General features: G+C 41.2%; 1 protein-coding gene across 2 annotated transcripts in view; it reads left to right on the forward strand.

Annotated features, from left to right (window-relative positions):
• Window positions 1-1,111: 1,111 nt before the first annotated feature.
• The window catches only part of etv4 (ETS variant transcription factor 4), a 36,567-nt gene continuing 17,313 nt past the window's right edge, over window positions 1,112-20,365 (forward strand). Inside the window, exons 1-5 of one of the 2 annotated variants that reach the window (XM_034218124.1) lie at window positions 1,112-1,279; window positions 1,842-1,943; window positions 2,478-2,568; window positions 2,729-2,776; window positions 7,731-7,784. In XM_034218124.1, the coding sequence (XP_034074015.1) occupies window positions 1,887-1,943; window positions 2,478-2,568; window positions 2,729-2,776; window positions 7,731-7,784 (250 nt within the window). In that variant the 5' untranslated portion in view covers window positions 1,112-1,279; window positions 1,842-1,886. Of the gene's footprint in view, window positions 1,280-1,841; window positions 1,944-2,477; window positions 2,569-2,728; window positions 2,777-7,730; window positions 7,785-20,365 lie in introns of those variants that run through there. The other variant, XM_034218123.1, reaches the window with a different exon arrangement.

Raw genomic sequence — 20,365 nt, forward strand, 5'->3', positions numbered from 1 at the left:
AAAAGGGGACATTTTGAGTCCAAAGTTCACGTGCTTTGAAGTCACATGTGGGTTGTCATGACTCATGGGCAAAAACAAATAATGTTTAGTTGTGCTTTGATGTCCGGGATAAAAAGGAAGTTATGGTGATGAAAAACAGTCTAACACCATTGGCACAAATCCATTTAAAAGAGGTTAAACTAAGCAGTATTTAACCAAAGAAAAAACATATCCCCACCCCCCTTTCCTTTCTTCTTTATTCATACACTGTAACACTGGTTTGGGGAACGACTATTTTAGCATATATGGTTTCAAGAGAGTTTATAGTGGCTTAAATGTAATAAAACAACTGCTAAACAACCATAATGTTTACTTACTTGAATATCCCTCAGCCTTTCCTGCTCAGTGATGGCTGTACAGAGCAGGGCTGATGTAACATGTATGGCCTGTTGTGTACATGTAAATGCACATCTAACTATCATTAAGCAGGAAATAACATGTGCAGTATCACCTGTAAATAATGGAGATTGATATCAACAGGGGGAGAGAGGAGGAATAGAAATGCTCTTAAACTTTGTGTTGTGTACGTCTATGATTCATATTCACCACTGAAACTAAATCTCAAATCCCATCAGAACCTTTGTTTCCTGGCTCCTGACTGCCAACTCCTCCTTAAAAAACAGTCTTTGTGGCTTTAGTTTAGCACTTTAGTTTCAATAAGCAGCAAGCATTTCACCATCCTGTGTACACAGCTTCCTGAAGAGAGCTTTAAATTATGTGGCTTTCTTGTGGTATAAACTTAAAACCACAAGAATGCATATTCTTTAATGCTCATGTTAAGGTACCGGGCTCCTGCAGAGGTAGGGTCACTTCTTCCTGTCTGGCTGTGAACACTGCCCTTAATAAGTAGAGGGTTGAGACATAAAATGAAGTAAACAAAGTCAGGTTCTTTGAGTTTGTCTGGGCAGAAAAGAAAAACATGTCAGAACATTCGTGCCAGGGCAGGTTTTTATGAATGGAAGTTTTTTTTCTAACTTTCCCTCTCTCTTTTTGTGAATGAAAAACAACTGGAAAATCCAGTATAAAAGCCTGCCGTATACAGGGAGATGATTGGCTGCTGTGGCACAAGCTCCGCCTACGGTTGCTAGGAACCCGACTACCACGCTTCTGATTGGCTCACACGGGGAACCGAGACTTCATTCATAAGTCAGTGTATTCAAGCGGACAAAGGCAAGAAATTTGAGCCCTTGAAAGAGGAAATGCTCCAATCACGAGCCTCGTCTGGCTCGAGCAACAAAAGGCAAGTCTCCCCAAATCATGTCCGTAGCAGAATTGACAACACAGCTGGCTCAAAAGTCCCCTCACTTAAACGAAAACGTGTTCAAACTAACTCTTCCTGCCAATGTTAAGTTGTTTCCGTCGAAATATATAGTTGAGCTTTGCGGCTGTGACACCACTAAAACTCGGCCTGGCAATGTGGGCAGACGTGGCAAAAAACCCGAGAAACAGTAGAACACTCATAATTCAAACACGCTTTTACGACCCGTCCGACATGTTTTTTTATCAACCACGCCACTAGGTAGCCTACAACACAAACAAAAACAAAAACTGAAATGTCCTGCTAAAAACGTGAAGAAAGAGCTGCTTGAGGTGTAAAATGAACGTTACCTTAACTTATAGGTATGTGACGAGCTGTCTGCCTGTCACACACACACAAATAAGAGATTTGTAAAGAGGGCAGCAGCCCGCTGGGTAATCACTCGCCATCACTTCCTTTCGGCATTTTTTGTGAATGGAGCTCATTATGCATGCAGCCTCCACGCTGCTCCATTCACAAGCAGCGCTCCCTCCTCTCCCTGCAGCCTGCGTGGATCCACTCTGCCTAAATGACCACAAACGGGTAACGGATGGATTATAAGATGGATGGATATTTGGACCAGCAAGTGCCTTACACTTTAGCAAATGTACGTATGGATGAAATCTTTCTGTTACTTTCATATGTTTTGCTTTGTAAATAACTGCTACCGGGCTTTATCTCTCCGTCTGCTGCACGAGTTTTGGCTGAAGCAGCTGTGTGCGCGGGATATACAACTACTTCTAACCCCGCTTTAAACTAACATAAATCTTTACAAACTAAAGCATAAGTATTGCACATAGTCATGTTTGTCTGTGGCTTTCTTCTAATCGTGACTTTGCTTGGGGAACGTGTCAATGTGTACCAAATGGCCACTTTCTTCAGGCGCAAACTGCGCGTTTGTTTTTCACAGATTTCCTCCACCACAGAGAAATGTGTTGTTTTCTGAGTAGCTTCATGTTCACATATAGCATGCCTCTTATTTATAACTCATTACAAATTGTTATTATTATTAACATACTTGTGTCTGGTTTGGTCAAATGTGTCCAAGTGGTTTTTACATGCCACATTAAAGATTTTGACACTGATGTGCTCCGTTGGAATCTGTTTCTCACTTCTCTGTTAACATGTATGGGTTTTGCAGAAGTCGCATGGAAATGGGCCCCTAAATAGACTGTTGATGGCAGCGAAAAGGAAATACATGGACACAGAATTACCCCCTCAGGAATCCGAAGGTAAAGTAATTGAATACGCATGTTGACATCTTTCAAGCCCAGGCAATGTCAGTATGAGGCTAATAGTTACTTGATATACATATCATGAGGATAAGACAAATATTAGTGAATCTAACTTGTCATTCATTCTGAATATTCATATGTGTATCTTTCTTTTCAGACCTCTTCCAGGATTTAAGCCAACTCCAAGAGACATGGCTCACAGAAGGTGAGATCTGCCTGCTTTTTATTCTTAATTTCTACTTTGCTGTGAAGGTTTCCCTGTTAATGACAGTCATGGGGTTTGATAAGCTTGAAATGTTGGTTAACACAGACCTTAAATTACACTTATTGAGAAATTATTAGAATTATTAGAAATCCTGTGACTAAGGACACTCATTGCTTCCAGCTCTTCTTTCAGACCAAACTCTTATTAATCCACTTATTTAAGCTACTGTCCCAAACTGCCTGATGCAGCCCACATGCTCATAAACCGTAAAACACCAAAAAAGAAAAAAAAGAGGTCCAGAGAGAACACAGACGGGACACTATTAGCTTCGAGCATGTCCTATTCTGGCCATGTTGGCATGTAGTATGCGTGCCAGCTAGCAGCCAATGCAAACAAACAGGCTATTTGGCTCAAAGTGATGAAATAAGGCCCAGCCACAGGCAATTGTCAGCCAGTAGACTTAATAAGTGCAATGATGATGTATGCCCAAATGGAGTAATTATACTGTATGTCAAGAGAGAGAAAACAACACAGGCTGTGAGTCATTGTTCCCAGTTAGTGGACAACAGTGGCAGGGCAGTGTTGGTTTGAAAGGTGCTTAAAGACGCGAGTTAAAATGAGAAGTGCACCCAAGAGGTGTGAATTTCAGTTGTGTCTGTTGCTTTGAAGTGCTTTGATGTGGAAGTTAAAGAGAACTTTTGCTCTGTTTTTACATTTAATGTGAACCACATCAACATCTGTTTAAAGTTGCTTATTGTCACTTTGTTGTTGGAGCTTTGATTTCAGAGTATTACACCTGAGGGCTTTTTTTTACTTTTATTTGTTGAAGGGGGAAATTGTCTTTGTTCTTACCTGAGTTTAAATTGTGCATGTACAGGCGATTCTGTGACATCACAACTCTTTTGGAAACTGGTTTGATATGCTACTTACACTGGTAAAACGTTGGGTAAAAATCTCTAATTGCAAATATCTGGCTGATTTTGCTGTATCGTTGCGATATAATTCAAAATATTAGAAGGCATGATGATTTTTTACCGTTCTGGATGGGATTTCTTGTGATGATCTGTACAAACAACGTTATTTTCATAAAACTGGAGAATCAGTTTGTGGGCCAGAACATCTCTGCAGAGCCACAATAGGTCATTCAGAATGTTATTTTGACACAAGATGTGCCTATAACACAGGTTATGCAGATTAGTTATCCTATATAAATGCTATTTTCTTAAATCAAGTATAAAGAGAATGGGTTGTGCTCTGTTGTTATGTGTAAAGCAGAATTTCAATAGCTTTAAAACAGTACAAAGAGCCAGTATTGACTTTGAGTCACAGTATACAGCAGATTGGCACACTATAGGAGAGGAGGACGCTATGCGGAAGTGGTTGTGTCTGACCTGTAGGCCAGACATTTAAATACAGCATGCTCCCCAGCAAGCTACTGTTTATGGGAAACAATGTGGTATCTATGTAGCTTTCTCACCTTTTCTCATGCAGCGCCAAAACCAGCAAGTTCACTTCACACCAGTGTCTCACGTAAACAGAGACAAGAGCCAGAGCCCATAAAACTGCAACAATGGGTGTCGCATCAAAGTTGGAGCCCATTTGTATTCACAGATTTTACAGTAAAAGCCACCCTTAAAGGCTCTGTTTTTCTCACTTACCTACGTGGTTTGATCTTTGGGATCATTTTGGTTTAATTGCCTGGGCTTAAACATGAGATTATGCCACCACATTACTAGAATGGACTTAGTATTTGGTTGGTGCTGCTGAAAAGTTAAAATAATAGATCAGAAACATGTTTTCCAAGGAAACAATTACCCTGTGACTCTAAATCACAGAACACACTGTGATCTGTTTCACTCTGACTAATTTTGACCAAATAAAAAGTCCCTATAAAAACTCATGAAAGCAAGCCATGTGAATGATTTGAAATGGCACAAAACAGGGCTTGCTGTTGCATTTCTAATCTGATTTGGTCCTTTTCATAGGTATGAGCACCATATTAAATGTACCAACATTATAGTGAGGCGGTGGCATCAAACACAGTTGGATATTTTAAAATCTGAGCAAAAATAACAAAAATATCCACATGACTAGATAAAACCACTATGAGATCAATTAGAAAGTTTATTTTTGTAATCTTGGAAAACGGAAGATGTGAAAGGAGACATCATTTTGATGTACATATTGGGTGGTTGCTTATTGTTGAGTCACAGAGGAAAAGCAGAAATATGGAAGTGTAACTTTATCAAAGTGTTATTTAACCCTAAGTACTGGCTTGTTTTCAGCTTCCCCGGCTAAGACCTCTCCTTTCCTGTGGCATTAATTAAAGACCTTATCATGACTGATTGCAGTTGTGAGGGATTCACCAAGATTGTAAAAGCTGGGTAGCTTGAGGGAGTTTTTTTTCTTCTCCTTTTTTTTTTGTTGCCAAAGGAGAGCGGAAGCAAGGGAACTCAGAGAGGGTGAAGTACTGAATGGCAAGAGTTCAGGAGCTTGTCACATCTTGTCTCATTTTGGCCTTTAGGTTTATATGACTGAGGCTGCTTAGCTCCTCCCAGGATCTCCCACTGAGAGAAAAAAAAAGTCATTCAAGGTGCCTGGAAGCATCGGGGAGAACATGCGTCTGTGCTCGTATAAACACACTTTCCTTCTTGTGCTGACTTGCATCCCAAAGCCCCTGACGAGGTGTTCCTGGAAACAAATCAAATACACACGCGCACACACGCACACACACACACACACAGGAAAGTGCACAGACACAAATACACACAGCAGATACTGTCTGATGCTCTTCATCTGCATGTCTTCTGTCTTTATGAGGTCCAGCGTGTTCCGTTTTGGACATGTTGAAACTAGCGGATATGATTGATTGTTAGATGTGCAGAACTAAATATTAGCCCCTGCTCTGTCTCATGCAGCAGCTTTATTTCTCCCCCCCCGAGGGCGATAGACCGAAAAGTTAAAAGGGGGTAATATTATTAGGATAGTAAGACACAGGATGTGGCGTTGTATAAGAAATCGATGTCATTTATCTGAACATGCTCCGAAACGCCATCATCCGGTTTCCTTTGCACAGGAAGGAGGAGTGTGACAACACGAAAGTGGATTTGGATTTCTTATTTCCTCTTTTTGTGTCTGCTGCTCTCTTGAGTTTTGGTAGTGTGTATCTGGAAAGCATAGTGTCGGATGAAGTGAGAGAATAGGCTGTTGAGGTTGCATGTTGGGTCAGATTTCAGTTGTTGTGTGAGGTTGAAATCACATCCTTTGCTACAGAGTCAAAGCAGATTTGCTAAATCTGCTAGTTATGACTATTTTGTCCATTTCCACAGAGTGAATAGTGCTAAAGTACCCGCAACATGGTACCACTTTGTTTTGTAGCCCATTACGCCCCTGATTGAGTTTGTGATATTTAATGATAGCCATCAACTTTTCCCTGCCAGTTTACTTGTACCATGACGTAAGTGTGAGGCCCGAGCAATGGAAACACAGAAACTTGTGGAGCTCGAGTCGTGCCAGATTAAAAGGTTGCAAGCCCTGCTTCTGCTCTAAATGTAGGGTTAGATCATTAATTCAGGGGTAGTTAACCAAAATGCCATCACGCTCATGGTTAAGTGGGTGAATTTGACCTCCTCACCCCCAGTAGGTTGTTTTGGAGTCAGATGAATTTTGGCTTTTCTAACCAGTTTGTGTGACTTAATTACCGGCTGCACCTGGGTTTAGCATCAGTTTCATGAGTTTCATTATGACCGATGGGGCTTCTGAAATCGAACACCACTGCAAGTAATTATAGATCAGATCAAGATATCACACAAACAGTTGCACTGTAGTGACTCGTCTATTTTTACAAATCATTGAAATCTGGCTATGTATTGTCTGTGTGACTCTTACATTAGTGCTTCATAGCAACCGATATGAACTGTGGTGTGATCAATTCTTAGTGAAGTCACTGCAGATCCAAGAATATGTGACTTTAATTTGTTCTTTTTTCACTGTCCCAGTTCGCCTCTTGATTTGAGTCTAGTTTACTTGTTCTGTATCAGCTAAGTTACAGCGAATCCTCATCTACCCAGCAGATGAAATCCAGACTACCTTAAGATTGTTAAACAGAGTCCCCACCACGTTGGGACAAGCTGAATCTGAATAACTGGTTTGTACTGCTTGACAGATTTCTTAACTCGTATAGCCAGAACAGCCTGTTAGTCTGTCTGGATATCTACAAAGGAGATAGAACGAAACAGGTTAACAGCTGGTTGTATAACTCGACCGCTGGTGTACAGATGTCTGGCTAGTTCAGTAGTCATTCCATGTCTCGAATAGGATGTCTTAAAAGAGGTTGGGAGAAAAGACGTTACCTAACTTGGACTTGACAAACGTTGTTTTTCCCCTCTCTGTTGGGATTTACAGTCAAAGAGTTTGTGATAAAGTGTCAAAGAAAATTGTGGTTGGGGGAAATGAGATTGTGAAATGTGAACATACTTTGGAATAGGCATTTCGCAATAATAACGGCAAACAAATAACCTGTAGTAAACACTTTTATTTTGAAAAGTAGTAAATATTTTTACAATTCTACGTTTAGATTTTTTAATTATTTATCACATCTTGAGCTCATTAGGTTCCTATAAGTAGGGACTGTCCAACACAACATGCAGAGTCTAGTTTCATGGTTTTAATTGCAGAAATGTCTCGGTCTAAGTCAAAGGAAACAAGGACGGCAGGTTATCATCATGCTATTCAGGATCTCCGTGTTCTTGCATATTGATCTATGAGATGAGCAAAGTGCTGACCTGCTGCGAAAACTCACGAAGAGAAGCACAGACTGGCCCTGACTCAGATTTCCAGAAGAGAAACAGTAAGACAGAACAAGGGAGGAAAGTAGAGACAGAGAAAGGTCACATGTTGTCAAAACTATTGTCATGTCAAATTTATGGCTGTTCTTTTTTCTTTCTAATTTCAGCTCAAGTTCCCGACAGTGACGAGCAGTTTGTTCCTGATTTCCATTCTGAGAACTGTGAGTACTTTCAATGTATGCGTCCTCTGAACGTATGTGTGTCTATGCCAAAACATTTGATTATCTGTATATAAAGTACACAGATCAGATGTTTTTTTTAATTGTTTTTCAATCAGGCATTGATCTGTGAATGGACTGTCTCAGCCATCTTCCAGATTTTGGACTGTAGGCCTTCTCGTGAATTCAGCCAAAGTATGCATGTCCTGAGAAAGTGAGGATGAATCCAGCGGTCAGATTTGTGACTGTGAATCTGCCAGAGGCTTAGGTAGGGATACTGTAACTCGCTGATGTTACAGTAATCTCTTTGGCAGACAAAGCTGCACAAGGCCTAATGAGCCAGTCATCATGAAGTCAATTTGGATGCCAGCATTATGTGCTGCCGTCATCCATTTGCATGCCTTTGAAAAGCTGAATGGGTACGGCCCAGGAAACCAGTAAAACATCGGAAGGTGTAAAATAGAGAAGCAAATTCCTGGGCTGCACAACTGAGCGGCTATTTGAATGAGTTTCCCTTTCTTGTTGCGCTAACAATGGCGATTCAGGATCTGGGTGGGAGTACAAACAGTTTTTCGGTCCCATTCAACGAACTGCGGGCTTCCCCATCTTTAGCAATGACACTGAAATGCTTAGGGAGAAAACTTGAAATACGTCAAGAATAATCTCATCCCCCAAAGTAAAATTGACAGCGTTCGTTCCCAGTCAAAAGGCACTTCTTCTCAGTGAAGCCAATGTGTCCTTTGTGTGTAAACATCATGTGATTGAACCAGCTCCAAGTCACAACGGCTCAGCCCCTCGGTGACACATGCTCTGTGCAGCGTTGTCGCTGTCTGTTGGCCAACAATGCGAAGCAGGAAGTGCAGATGAACCCCAGGGCACACAGGGGTCATGTCTACTTAACCCCCTGACCTGTCAGCCAATCAGCTGTCAGGCCTCTGCTAACGGTTGACCAGTGTATGATTTGCAGGGTCACAAGGGCTTCAGTTTGACGGGCAGCTCACTTATACGCAGCAGAGACAGTCCCACGTTGACAGACAGTGTCCCTGCTGGTCCCAGTCAATAGCTCTGAGTCCACTTTGAGCATCTCTATTCAGCTCTGATTTAGGCGAAATTGAATCTGACAAGCGACCATTAACATATTCATCTTTTTGTTTCAATCTGGTGTGTTAAAAGCATACAAAGGCTTATCTTTCCCATACTGCGCTAAAATGTGTTTTCATTGTCATGGGGTTCTTTTTAAAACAAGGTGACTCACCTGTTTTGGAAACTGTAGTACATAAAAAAAGCAAAGCCCTAATCCCAGGTGACCTGAATATAATTGAGGCTTGCATTGAAAACAGCGCCCTGTTAAAATTAAACATTGTTGTTTACTGAGTCAAGTTGTTACCTGCATGGGTGTGGTGTTGAAGGAGATGAAATCAGAAAAAAGCAGAGAGGCAAAAACACTAGGACATGTTGGAATGCTAGATTGGGGAAGAGGACGGGGGGGCTGGGGGGTGGCAGAGGAGGGGATTGTGCAATACCTGCACATCTGGTAAATCTATCTCATCTGGTCCATTCTCCCTCGGTTCACCGCTAACAAGCGCACTCTGTGTGCAGGCTGCCATTGAGGGAAGGTTATGCCAACATGCAACTTTTATGTACTTGCTGACCTGCCTGTGTGTGTTTAAAGGTAATTGAGCCATTGGTGATAACAACGCACCATATTTTCCCCATCAAACTAATGTGATTGGCCCTTGCATGGAAAAAGAAGGATGTTGATGTGAGGAGATGAGGATGAATACTTCATTTTGGGGCCGCTGACAGCAGCTCGGGGGTTATCCTCGCCTGACGCTAGGCTGTCGGACTGATTCCTTTGTCTGTTTACTGCCTGCGGGGAAGAAACACCATGGAGGTGTCAGTCAGCAAATTGATGGCGCAGATACTTAATTAAAATAGTTTGAACATGTCACTACTTAAGTTTTTGTGTTTGAATAATCACTTAAAAGCCAGCTCCTGAGCGTTTAGCGAGGCTCTGCCGTCGTCTTTCTTTGTCCAAGCATGTTGTTTACACTTGGAGCTGCTCGAGAGATGTGACCCATTCATAAATTTTCTTCCCTGCGTGCGTAAGAGGAAGTGTGCCTCTCCCTCCCCCCTTCTCTCCTTCTCTCTCTCAGTCCTCCGCTGCTCCCTACTTCGCTCTTCATTCATAAAAAAGCCCTACAGAACTACAGATCCCCCTTCTCTGACACCCCCTCCTCTCCAAGTGGATACTCCAAACCCCTCCCTCCCTTCCTGTGTCTGTACAAACTAAGTCGAATTTAAAAATCTGGACTAAACCCCCCCATCCCTTTTCTCTCTACCTCTCTGTGTCTCTCTCCACACACACATTGAGTGTTCCAAGATGTGAACTAATCCAGCGATTTCGGAGCTGTGTGGGACGATTGTTTAGTTTTGTGCCTTGCAGTAATTATATAGGAAGTTGTGGCCATAGAATGCCTTTACAGTACTTTTCAAAAAGCAAGTTTAGCAAAAGGAGAGAAAGCTAAGAAAAGAGGGAAGAGAATAGAGAGGATGTAGAGAATAAAAAGAAAGGACTTCAAAGTCTGCCTCTTCTTTTTGATTTCTATTATATCTCAACATTACATCGCATTCAACCGTTAAAGCACATCTCACCTTATTGAGTAAAGTCTTTGTGCGCCTTTTCTTTGATCATTGTATAAAATGAAATGGGGTTGCACAATTGTATCCTTAACTGAACCTTTGGTGAATAACATATCATAACATTTTCCATAAAGTCGAAGATTGCATCCTAAAATGTTATACTGGATCAAATAAGACATCAGTAATACTCACAATTGACAAGGTATGAACAGGTTATTTTAAGGGAACCTATTATGCAAATGTTCCGGTTTCATAATCATATTTTGTGCTTCTGCTGTTAACATGCTTTAATGTTCAAAAAGCTCTTTATTTTTCTCATACAGCCTGTGCTGCAGCACCTCTTTTCACCCTCTGTCTGAAGCCAGAGCCCAGTCTGCTCTGATTGGTTAGCTGGTCAGCTCTGTTATGATTGATCAACGTAATGTGTCAGAGCGCTAGCCAATGGAAGTGTGAGATTTACATAGTAATGTCGCCTATGTAAACAAAGGACTACAATAGAGGCGGTTCAGGCAGGGGGCGAGTGTGATATTTTAGCCTTTGCAGACCATTAACATACACTAAAAGCTATATAACGCACTGCAGGTAAGGGAACAAAAAAAAGCATAACAGGGCGTCAATATAGAATGTTTTTGTCAAAAATGACTTAAATTATTGATTGACCATCAGAAAAGGTGCACAAAAAAGAAAGAAGAAGGGAACAAAAGAAGGAAAGAGGGAACAAAACAAGGACAGAATAAAGGAAACAACATAAAGGAAAGGTTCCAGTAACCCAGCTCTAACCAAATCCTCCCCGCAGTGTGTCTCTCTGGCTCTGCGTGTTCTGCTTTGTCATGAATTCACAGCCTTCGTCTTGTTTGGGTTGTTTTTTCTGGATCAGAACCGGCCCAATCAGGCCCTATTCGAAGCATGAGGCGATGGGCGAATGGAGCCCCCCTCCCCCGCCCCCTTTTCCAACTCCCTCTCTCCCCTAAAGAGAAACATGCAGCCTTGTGTTCTTCTCTTTCCAAAATACAGCTGCTATGCAACAAAGTGCGCAAAAGCAGCCAGGTGCCTGCCAGACATGCATGCAAACCCCCGCTCGTCTTCCTCCACGTCTGTGTTTGTTGCAGAGTTTTGTTTTGCTTACGAGTAAAATGGTTGATTTCTCTTATGCAGACAGATGATTTCTTTTGACAGCCTCTCATCCACTTACTCCTGCGCACACATAAACACACTTGGCCCTGGTGAACACACACACATGGACACACTTCAGCTCTGCAGTTTTATGAATGGGTTGGTTGTGGAAGACTGGCTGAGGCAGCACATTGAGTTAAGGGGGGTGAACCTTCATTCATGACATTGGGGGACGTTATTCCAACAACACCTATGAGAGGTGCAGCAGACCTATCTTTTCTGTCAGCCTGACTACAACTCTTTTCAGTTTTTGGGGATCATGCTACTCCTGTTTAATCTTGATAGTTGTGCCCTTTTTTGGTGTAGTTGCAAACTGGCAAAAATGTTCTCTTGAATTTGTTTTCCAATCAGGAACCTAAAAAAAAAGACTCTACAACAACTAAAGTGTACTGCTAGTTTACAGCATTATTTAGTCATCTTTAGTCAATCAAATCCAATGGAAATAGGATTGTAAAGGTCAGGCATGTGGAGTAATAGGCGTTTAACAGCTTCCAGTGGGGAAGTAAAAGCTGTACTCCTGCGTGTTGATTCAGAACAGCCCTGTCAAAGCCAGGGGGCCGCAGGGATTTGAGCCAGGCAGCGCAGCCCGAGTGTCAGCAGCAGAGCTTTGTGAATGGACGGCAGTGTGTGTTTTATTACAGGAGAGAGAGGGGAGGAGTGTGTGCAGAAAAAAAGGACTCTGTCAGTGTATGTGTGTGTTGGTACATCCCTGCGATGCTCATATGCGTGCCTTAGCATTTCTCTGTCCGTGTTGCTGTGTTTACCCCGGCACGGCTCTGCTTTCTGCGGCTGGAATGTTTTCTCTGTCTGAAGCTAGCGCAGACCAAAGAGGGGAACAGACGCTGTAAAAGAGAAGGGGCGAGGCCATAAAAATAACAGTAGTTGAACTTGAAGCTTTCATTAAGAAAAAACATGCGAGTGTGTAAACCATGCATACATGGCAGTGGTAAATTCCAGTTTATACATGTTGCCCATTGAAGGATAATCTAATACAAGTCAGGCCTTTAGGCAGGAGAGGATCTGGTGTGCTCTGTCTTTTTCAAAGTGTAATGGAGATATAGGTTGTCCTCTTGGTTGAACGGGTGTCCGTGTTGTTATGTACGTTCTTTCGCCTCATAATATCCACATTCTGTGTGTAAATGTTTTAATGTATTAAATCAAACGTCAAAAACATCCATGCCTGTTTAAAGGCTTTTTAGATTGCACCATTCTTTCTATTGGTTGTTGGTAAGATCTGGAAATGCAGCATTTTCGTAACAAGAAGAGATGATGAAGCAAGAAATACAGAATGTTGCAAATAATTGGCCTTATAGAGTAAAATAGTCAATAAAGTGATGTATGCATTTTGGCGGTGCTACCTTGTGATTGACAGTTCGCTGCCACAGCATTGTCCTGTTGGGATGTCTCCCATGTTTCCATCTTTGGTAAGACAAAAACCAAGATGGCCACATTCAAAATTCTAAATACAGTTTAACGTTTCAACCATGGCCTTTAACCGAAATCCCATTGTTTCCTCATCTGAATTAGTTTTAGCAATGCTACCATGTTCCCATATTTAAGCAATTACTTAAGCGAGTGTAATGTTGTCATAACCCTTCAAATATATATTTTAAAGCTGTTTTCGCTCTCCTTTGTCGTCCAACATTCCTACTTAGATCTCACTCTGGTTCCTGACAGTCCCACACACACACACACACACACACACACACACACACACACACACACACACACACACACACACACACACCCTGCTCGTTGGTGGAGGAGGAGGCTGGACTCGCAGTAACCTGCTGACACAGACCAGTAGGTGTGTGGAGCGAGCTGAGAGCCAACGTGCGGCCGTATCGATTCTCGCTGATCTAGGAGAGGAGTAAGAGGAGATGGAGGGGGTTGATAGATGTCTTGATAAAGATAAAGCACAGATAAATCAGGATGAAGGCAGATAGGGGAAGGAGAGGGGTAAGCGCGGGTCAAACGTGCCATCAAGAATTACGGTCGAGATCCTGATCAAGAAAGGGAGGGTGAGGAGGGGGTTACGAGAAGCGGAGGAAGAACTGTGGATGTGGCATGTGCGCTGATAATTCCAAACAAGGTGTCCGGGCCTTTCTGTGTGTGTGTTATCTCCTCATGATAAGGAACATTTCGCCTCGAAATGCCTGCTCAAAACACACAGTACAGAATGAATTGCCACAAAGGCGAACAGACAAATTAAGCACACTCTCGGCCCTCCCCTCACATCCATGATACCCTGGTGGGCAGTGGGAGCTCATTATATCATTTCAGTAACAGTGTGGGGGTGGATCGATCACTACATTAAACATTAAGAGGGGACAGCTATATTGGGGGCTGAGGGATTGAGAGTGAGGAGTCAATATTGTGCCAGATTAATTACATCCACCCTTCGCCTCTGACGGGATGTCCCTCTCTCTGCACATGTCCCGGGACAGGGATGTATTGTATCGGTCCACTAAACAGCAATAGAGAAGCGAGATTTATTACTGCTCAATGGCCATTTATAAAAAGCCAACGCGGCACAATTGAAAGTGAAGTGGACAATAGGGAAAACGTGAGATGTCCGGAAATTTAGCGATTTAAAATGATGATCCCATGATGCTACCAAGACCATTGAAATATGTGGTTTATTTTTATATTAAGAGCACATTGAGTGTTCTTTAATGCCAGGATTGTGTTAATATACAGTGAAACTAAAAGCCAAACTGAAGTGGATATAATAAATTAAGATCTTAGGCTGTAACAAGAAGCAATTAAATGATAACATAACATAAGGAGCCTGGTTTAAAACTGGGATTAGCCTTCAGGATATAAATTACAAGAGTTTCTAAATAAGTAATGAAACTCAAAATGTAGGTTTTATTCTGAGAAAGAAAGCTTGGTGAATCCTCACTTCATAAAAATACTGGAAACCTTTTCCAGTTGACAAAAGGGAAGTGAAACTTTGATGATTGCAACAAAATGTACTGTGATACTGCCTTTCTCACGGCAGTTGTCATTCACATCTACATCCTGTTAGCCAACACAACACAATGCACCAAAAAACGTTTTTAACGGCCAATAATAAATAAATAAATCCCATTTGTGAGAAGTGCCGCCCGCGGTGCAGTCCCGGCCAATCATCTGTCTCGCTGATGGCATGGTACTTCCCATCAATCTCGTTAGACTTGTTTGGCAGGTATCTGACAACCATTCTTTAAATATTCAAGGAGCCTGAGCCATTATCAGATGAGAGAGGACGACCTGTAAATCAGATAGAGCCGACACTAATGGATCCAACACTCCCGGGCTCCCTGAGCAGACAGACACTGAAGCCACTCTTGGGCCTGTTGGCTCTCAGAGAAGAGGATGAGTTTGTCAATGATGGCCTGGCTGCTTTTTTCTCTCTCTCTCTCTCTCTCTCTCTCTCTCTCTCTCTCTCTCGCTCTCTCTCGCTCTCTCTCTGTCTTCCTGATTGTGCAGTGACCTGAGAAGCGCACACACATGTCCAGCACATGTTTCCATGCATCAGTGGAATGGCTGGATACACTGCAGTCGAAACGGTCTGGATCATATTGTATCGCCTCGCTTGCCTTCCGTCTCTCACTCTATCTAACTCTCTCTATCTCTCTGTGCTCTGAATTTTTCCACTGAGCTAGAACCTACAGAGCCAAAACACACTAATACATGTTTGATCAAGATGGAGTAAAAACTAGACGCTGACTTTTTGATCTGTTATAGCATATGAAACAGAAAAGTACAACGGTGGTTATTAACTTATAACAATAAATCTTAATGTATTAGTTAGATGTTTCTTTTCTTATAACATATATATGTAAGAGTACAATATTTGTCTTTTTATACCATAAAATATAATGGCATAAAATGTAAATACCCAAGTAAACTGCAAATACCTCAAAACTGTAGGAACGGGATTGAGTAAAAGTACGAGGTAACATTCCAGCACTGGTCATTTTTGTTCTTTTACTATTGCCAACTCATTTAAACCATATAACCTGTAACACATCATTAAAAAGGCAGTAGTTTATCATAAAAGAAAGAAAAGTTAAAAGTAACACACATTTGTCTTGCCAAAATTGGCATGTAGCCTAGCTTAGCAGAATAAGTTAAAGGGGCCCTATTATTCTTTTGGGGTTTTCCCTCTTCTGTATTGTGCCATATACGTGTTTGTGCACACCAACACATTGTACGCAATAGGCTTAGTGGCGGGACATCTCTAAGCGGTTGACCCATCACAACAGAGCCTGCCAGCTAACCAGGCTTAAAAGAGAAGCAGTATAAGAAAAATAAAGCACTTTTTTAACATTAAAGCACATAAACATGTCACGGTAGAGGCACAAAGTACAATTATGAAATCTGAAAATTAGCATAATATTTCCCCTTTAATGTTAAATGACAATAACGCTCAAAGTATTCATTTGTAGATATGTTTTTTATATATATATATCTATAATAGCAACGTATGTTTGATATGATTAGAGGAAACATATTCAGGCAAGAAATCCATTACATTATCTATTTCTCAGTTTGTTGGAACAAAAGCTATTCTCTTATTCATTTTATAGTTGGATTAAGAAGTGCAGGAAAATAGCTGTCAGCCTAACATTTAGGATAGAACCCGTAAAATAATAAAACAAGAAAGTAAGAAATGCCCCCCAGACTTTGTCTGACAAAGCCACTGCTTGCTGGACTTTAAAATAACCATGAAAGTATAGGTTATATCTAACACATAATGCTTGTGTTGACAGGCAAATGCTTTTAAATTACACAGTTGCTTTTCCCCATTACGCCTCCCTCTTACCACAATGGAGCCATGTATTCAGCTAAGCAACTAATGTCATTTGCGAGCCATGTGAATCAATATCCTCCTTTTTAACCTTTAAAACCATTGTGGCATTATTGGCATTCTTGTTTTTATTGATTGGTCACCACATGAGGGATCAATTGGCAGAGTGGGGGAACCAGGTGTAGCCCGTCACAGCTTGCTTTAAGTGTTTCTGTACAGCATACTGAGGCCTCGTTCCACTTGCACTTAACATGTACAATGCATATCATGTGAGATAAGAATCTCCAGATAGCCCTGAGATGTTTCCTGTAAGAGAATGGCTTGAATCTTATTTGTTTGATTGGATCCATTAAGTGTGTATTTACATTACGCTCACAGGTTCTACGGTTTAATAAGATCCAGTCGCTTTGTTTGACACAGGGGCTGATGTCCATGAGTTATTGTAAGCGAGGCTGTCATTTGTTGCAGACTTCCAGAGGCTTAAGACTTGGCCATGTCGCACATAAACATTTAATGTAAGACTCTCCAGATCCACTGCTGCCTTCAGATTGGATTTCCCTACACAAGGGCCTTTAATGGTAGGAAATACTCTGTCTAAAATAAGATGGGGGAGTTCATAGTGAGGTCTTGTCAAACTGCTTAAAAAGGCTTATTCACAAGTGATATTAAAATGTTTTGACTAATACACATGACAGTTTAATCCCCTCTCTATCAAAACCACTCCAGGTTCTTTCAAAAAGCATCAAAGATTTGAAATGTGATGGTAGTAATTCGTAATAAAAAGACCAAAATTAACCTCTTTACCGTGGTTGTATTTATCAACCTAAAAAATATTTGTTGTGAGCAGTTTTATGTTGGACAGATACATAGCTGTTGTGTTTTTAAAATAAAAAATGTAGCCACTTTGAGCCATGTGCTATTGAAGTTCCATTATATCAAAGACGACATCTCTACGGACAATATCTCCAATTTTCACGTCAAAATCAACTAGATTGATATACAACGCAAACGTTTTGGGGTCATCTCTCCATTTTAATGCAAACCATCAATTTTTTTTTCATTAGCTTTTATAGTTTATCTTTCCGTCAGCGCTGTTTGTGTTTTTAAGCAATCCCATAGGAATCCAATAGAGTTTCCCGACATGCCCACACTACCTCCGTGTGGCTCAGTTGAGGGGCCCATTGTGTAGAGAGGAGTATATGTGTGTGTGTGGAGGGGGGTGCCATTGCTGCGCCTGCGATTTGTTTGTGGTGGGTGTCTGTTGAATGGGACCCCCCCATGTAATGATCCCTCTACTTCCTAAAGCACTCAACCATGACCATCACCTTTCACCCCGCATCCTCCCCCTCTAAAGAGCCAACATTTACATATGTAAAAGTCCTTCTCCACCCTGCCTTCAGCTGGGGGGGTCATCTCTATACGTAGCGCTCAGCATAGGGGAGTGAATGGGAGATAGCGAAGGATACCACAAAATAAGGAAGGAGGAGATAAGACAACAGAGTTTGGATTGAGGAAGGAGCCTTTGACCTTATCAGTTTAGGAGGTGCTTGGAATCTGCTATGTGCTAAAATCCACCCAAAGAGAAAGTTCATAGGAGTGTGTGTATGCAGGCACACATATATAAATACTCTTTACTGTACACTCTTCTGTGTTTGCTCAAGATTGTCTGTTTTAAAACAGCTAGTGTGTTCTGGATCTGTCCTTTTACTTCTAAACACCTTTGAGTTTCTTCACGCTCTGTGCTTAAGTTCATGAACCGATCCTCTTCCCCCCTGAAAGAAACGTTGAAATATGAGGATATCTGTGAAGGGTGATGTAACATTTAACTAAGCCGTTAGAGGAGGTCATATTGCCCCAAATAAAAGCAGGAAGCGACGGGAACCTGAAGAACATAACTCTCCCTGGATCCGTTTATAAGACTGCCACCACCTTATAAACTGTAGCAGCAGATTTGACATCATTTGGACACAGAGATTTACCGTGATATGCCAGAGAGTTTTGAATAGTTGTTGAAGACCAGATGTAGTCCAGATCTATTCCTGGAACTAAATAGTTGTGTTTTTAGCATCGCTAGCGGCTAGATGATGTATCTGGACGATGTTGTCTGGAGGTCATGATGAGTTTGACTTTTATATTTTTTAATAAAATATCTGAAAATGTGTTGGATGGGTTGCGTTAAACTCTTCTACTCACATTCATGTCTATGGATGCATGTTGCTGACAAAGGATTTAAGAGAGCACAAAACTAGTTCTCTGTGCTATCCAGTTTACAAGTCAGCCTTCCTAGACTCCACAGGCTTTTTTATATTTTTAAGAGCAGAATAAGATTAACTCCGAACCCTCAGTGCAAGATGATTTGAGCATTCAATAGGATGAATGGAAATTACCTTAAGTCAAATTGTCAAATAAGCTTTGGTTTATGACCGAATCATTGCGATAACTTTCCAATAAGCCTTAGCTTTACAAAGGTAAACATGATACATATAGTATCTGCTAAACATCAGGATTGATTATTGTCATTGTAAACATGTTGGCATGCTTAAGTAAAAGAGCCGCTGACATGGCTGTATACTCCCAACTCTTAATCCTAAATCAACTTGGAATTTAAGGATCTAATTTTTCTCTTTGGTTCCTAGTCATTCCTACCCCTGAATCGGAACATCAACCATCTCTATCTAATTAGAAAAGCAAGCAGTGCAACAGGCAGCAGCTACAAACACAAACACAAAAAGCTGTTGGTGCTCATTTACCAGATTAATTCATATCCAGAAAGGTCACACACAAATAGACCAAACACACACTCACACACACACACACAGACACAGACCCCTTCACACACAGCTAACGCCGTTCCCAGGCAGGACTGTTTGAAATGGAACATCCTCATAAACGCAGAGCCACATCAAGGGAAATATTCCTGCCAATCGCATTAGTGGCTCTGCTTGGCTGCACTGAGAGTGTACTCTCTCTGAGGATTGTTTGCAGTTCATGACCATGGCAGAGAAAGAGAGGAAAATGTCAATAGACAAACATACTCGTATTATTATAGCGGCAGTCATGTGCCACCCTCTGTGTACTCGCAGACGAGCTGTCGGAGACTTAGAGGAGGCTGGAATCCCATCGCGTCTGTCTCGGAAATCTGGCTAAATGCTCTCTAATCCTGTTGATCCTCGCTAAAGCCAACACTTCCTCACCTGCCTGCCTGCCATGGGAGAGTGAGTACAGACAAGGTTACGATGATGAGCAGCGCTGTTTGAATTGTTCAACTCAATTTCATGCATGTATTTTAAGATACATCTAAATCAAACAATGGAAAAGATTGCATCACTAGCAACAGGGAGGATTTTCAAAGCAAAAACTACATTTTAAAACTTGAATATCACACATGGTTATGTTTGCTCATGAATACTTACTTAAGCTTTGTGATCTGATAGTGAATCCTAAATCACAGTTGAAAAGAAATGTGCTTGTAATACAAAAGTAGATAAACATTAAGGCAGCAGCTTACAATTTTAATTTTTTTCAATTTCACACGCAATTAGATTTTTGATTAAATACTACAAAATATGAAACAAATCTTTTCTTACAGAAAATGTGCTTATATTTTTCTGACTAACAACTTAAATTAATCAATTATTTAGAAAAATACAATCTAGATTTTTGAGAAACAGGAAAAAAAATGTTCATCATCAGATACATTTTTTTTTTACATTTTGTTGATTGGCTAATCAAGTCAGCACTAAAATGGAACCCTTTTAAATCTTGCCTTTTTTTCTAGTAATAAAACTATTTTACACAGCTACATTTTGAGAGTTGAGGGAACATCCTGAGCGTGACAGCAGATACTCGAGGCGGCTGTGGTTTATGTCACCTTAATCTCTTCTCACTTTTTGTATACTCTATTCGCTTTTTCACTTTCTATCTCTTGCCGTGGTGGAGCGGTCGTCTCTGGCCATATTCAGGCTGCCAG

Source organism: Gymnodraco acuticeps, unplaced genomic scaffold (assembly GCF_902827175.1).
Source record: "Gymnodraco acuticeps unplaced genomic scaffold, fGymAcu1.1, whole genome shotgun sequence".
In the NCBI taxonomy this organism is placed as follows: Eukaryota; Metazoa; Chordata; class Actinopteri; order Perciformes; family Bathydraconidae; genus Gymnodraco; species Gymnodraco acuticeps.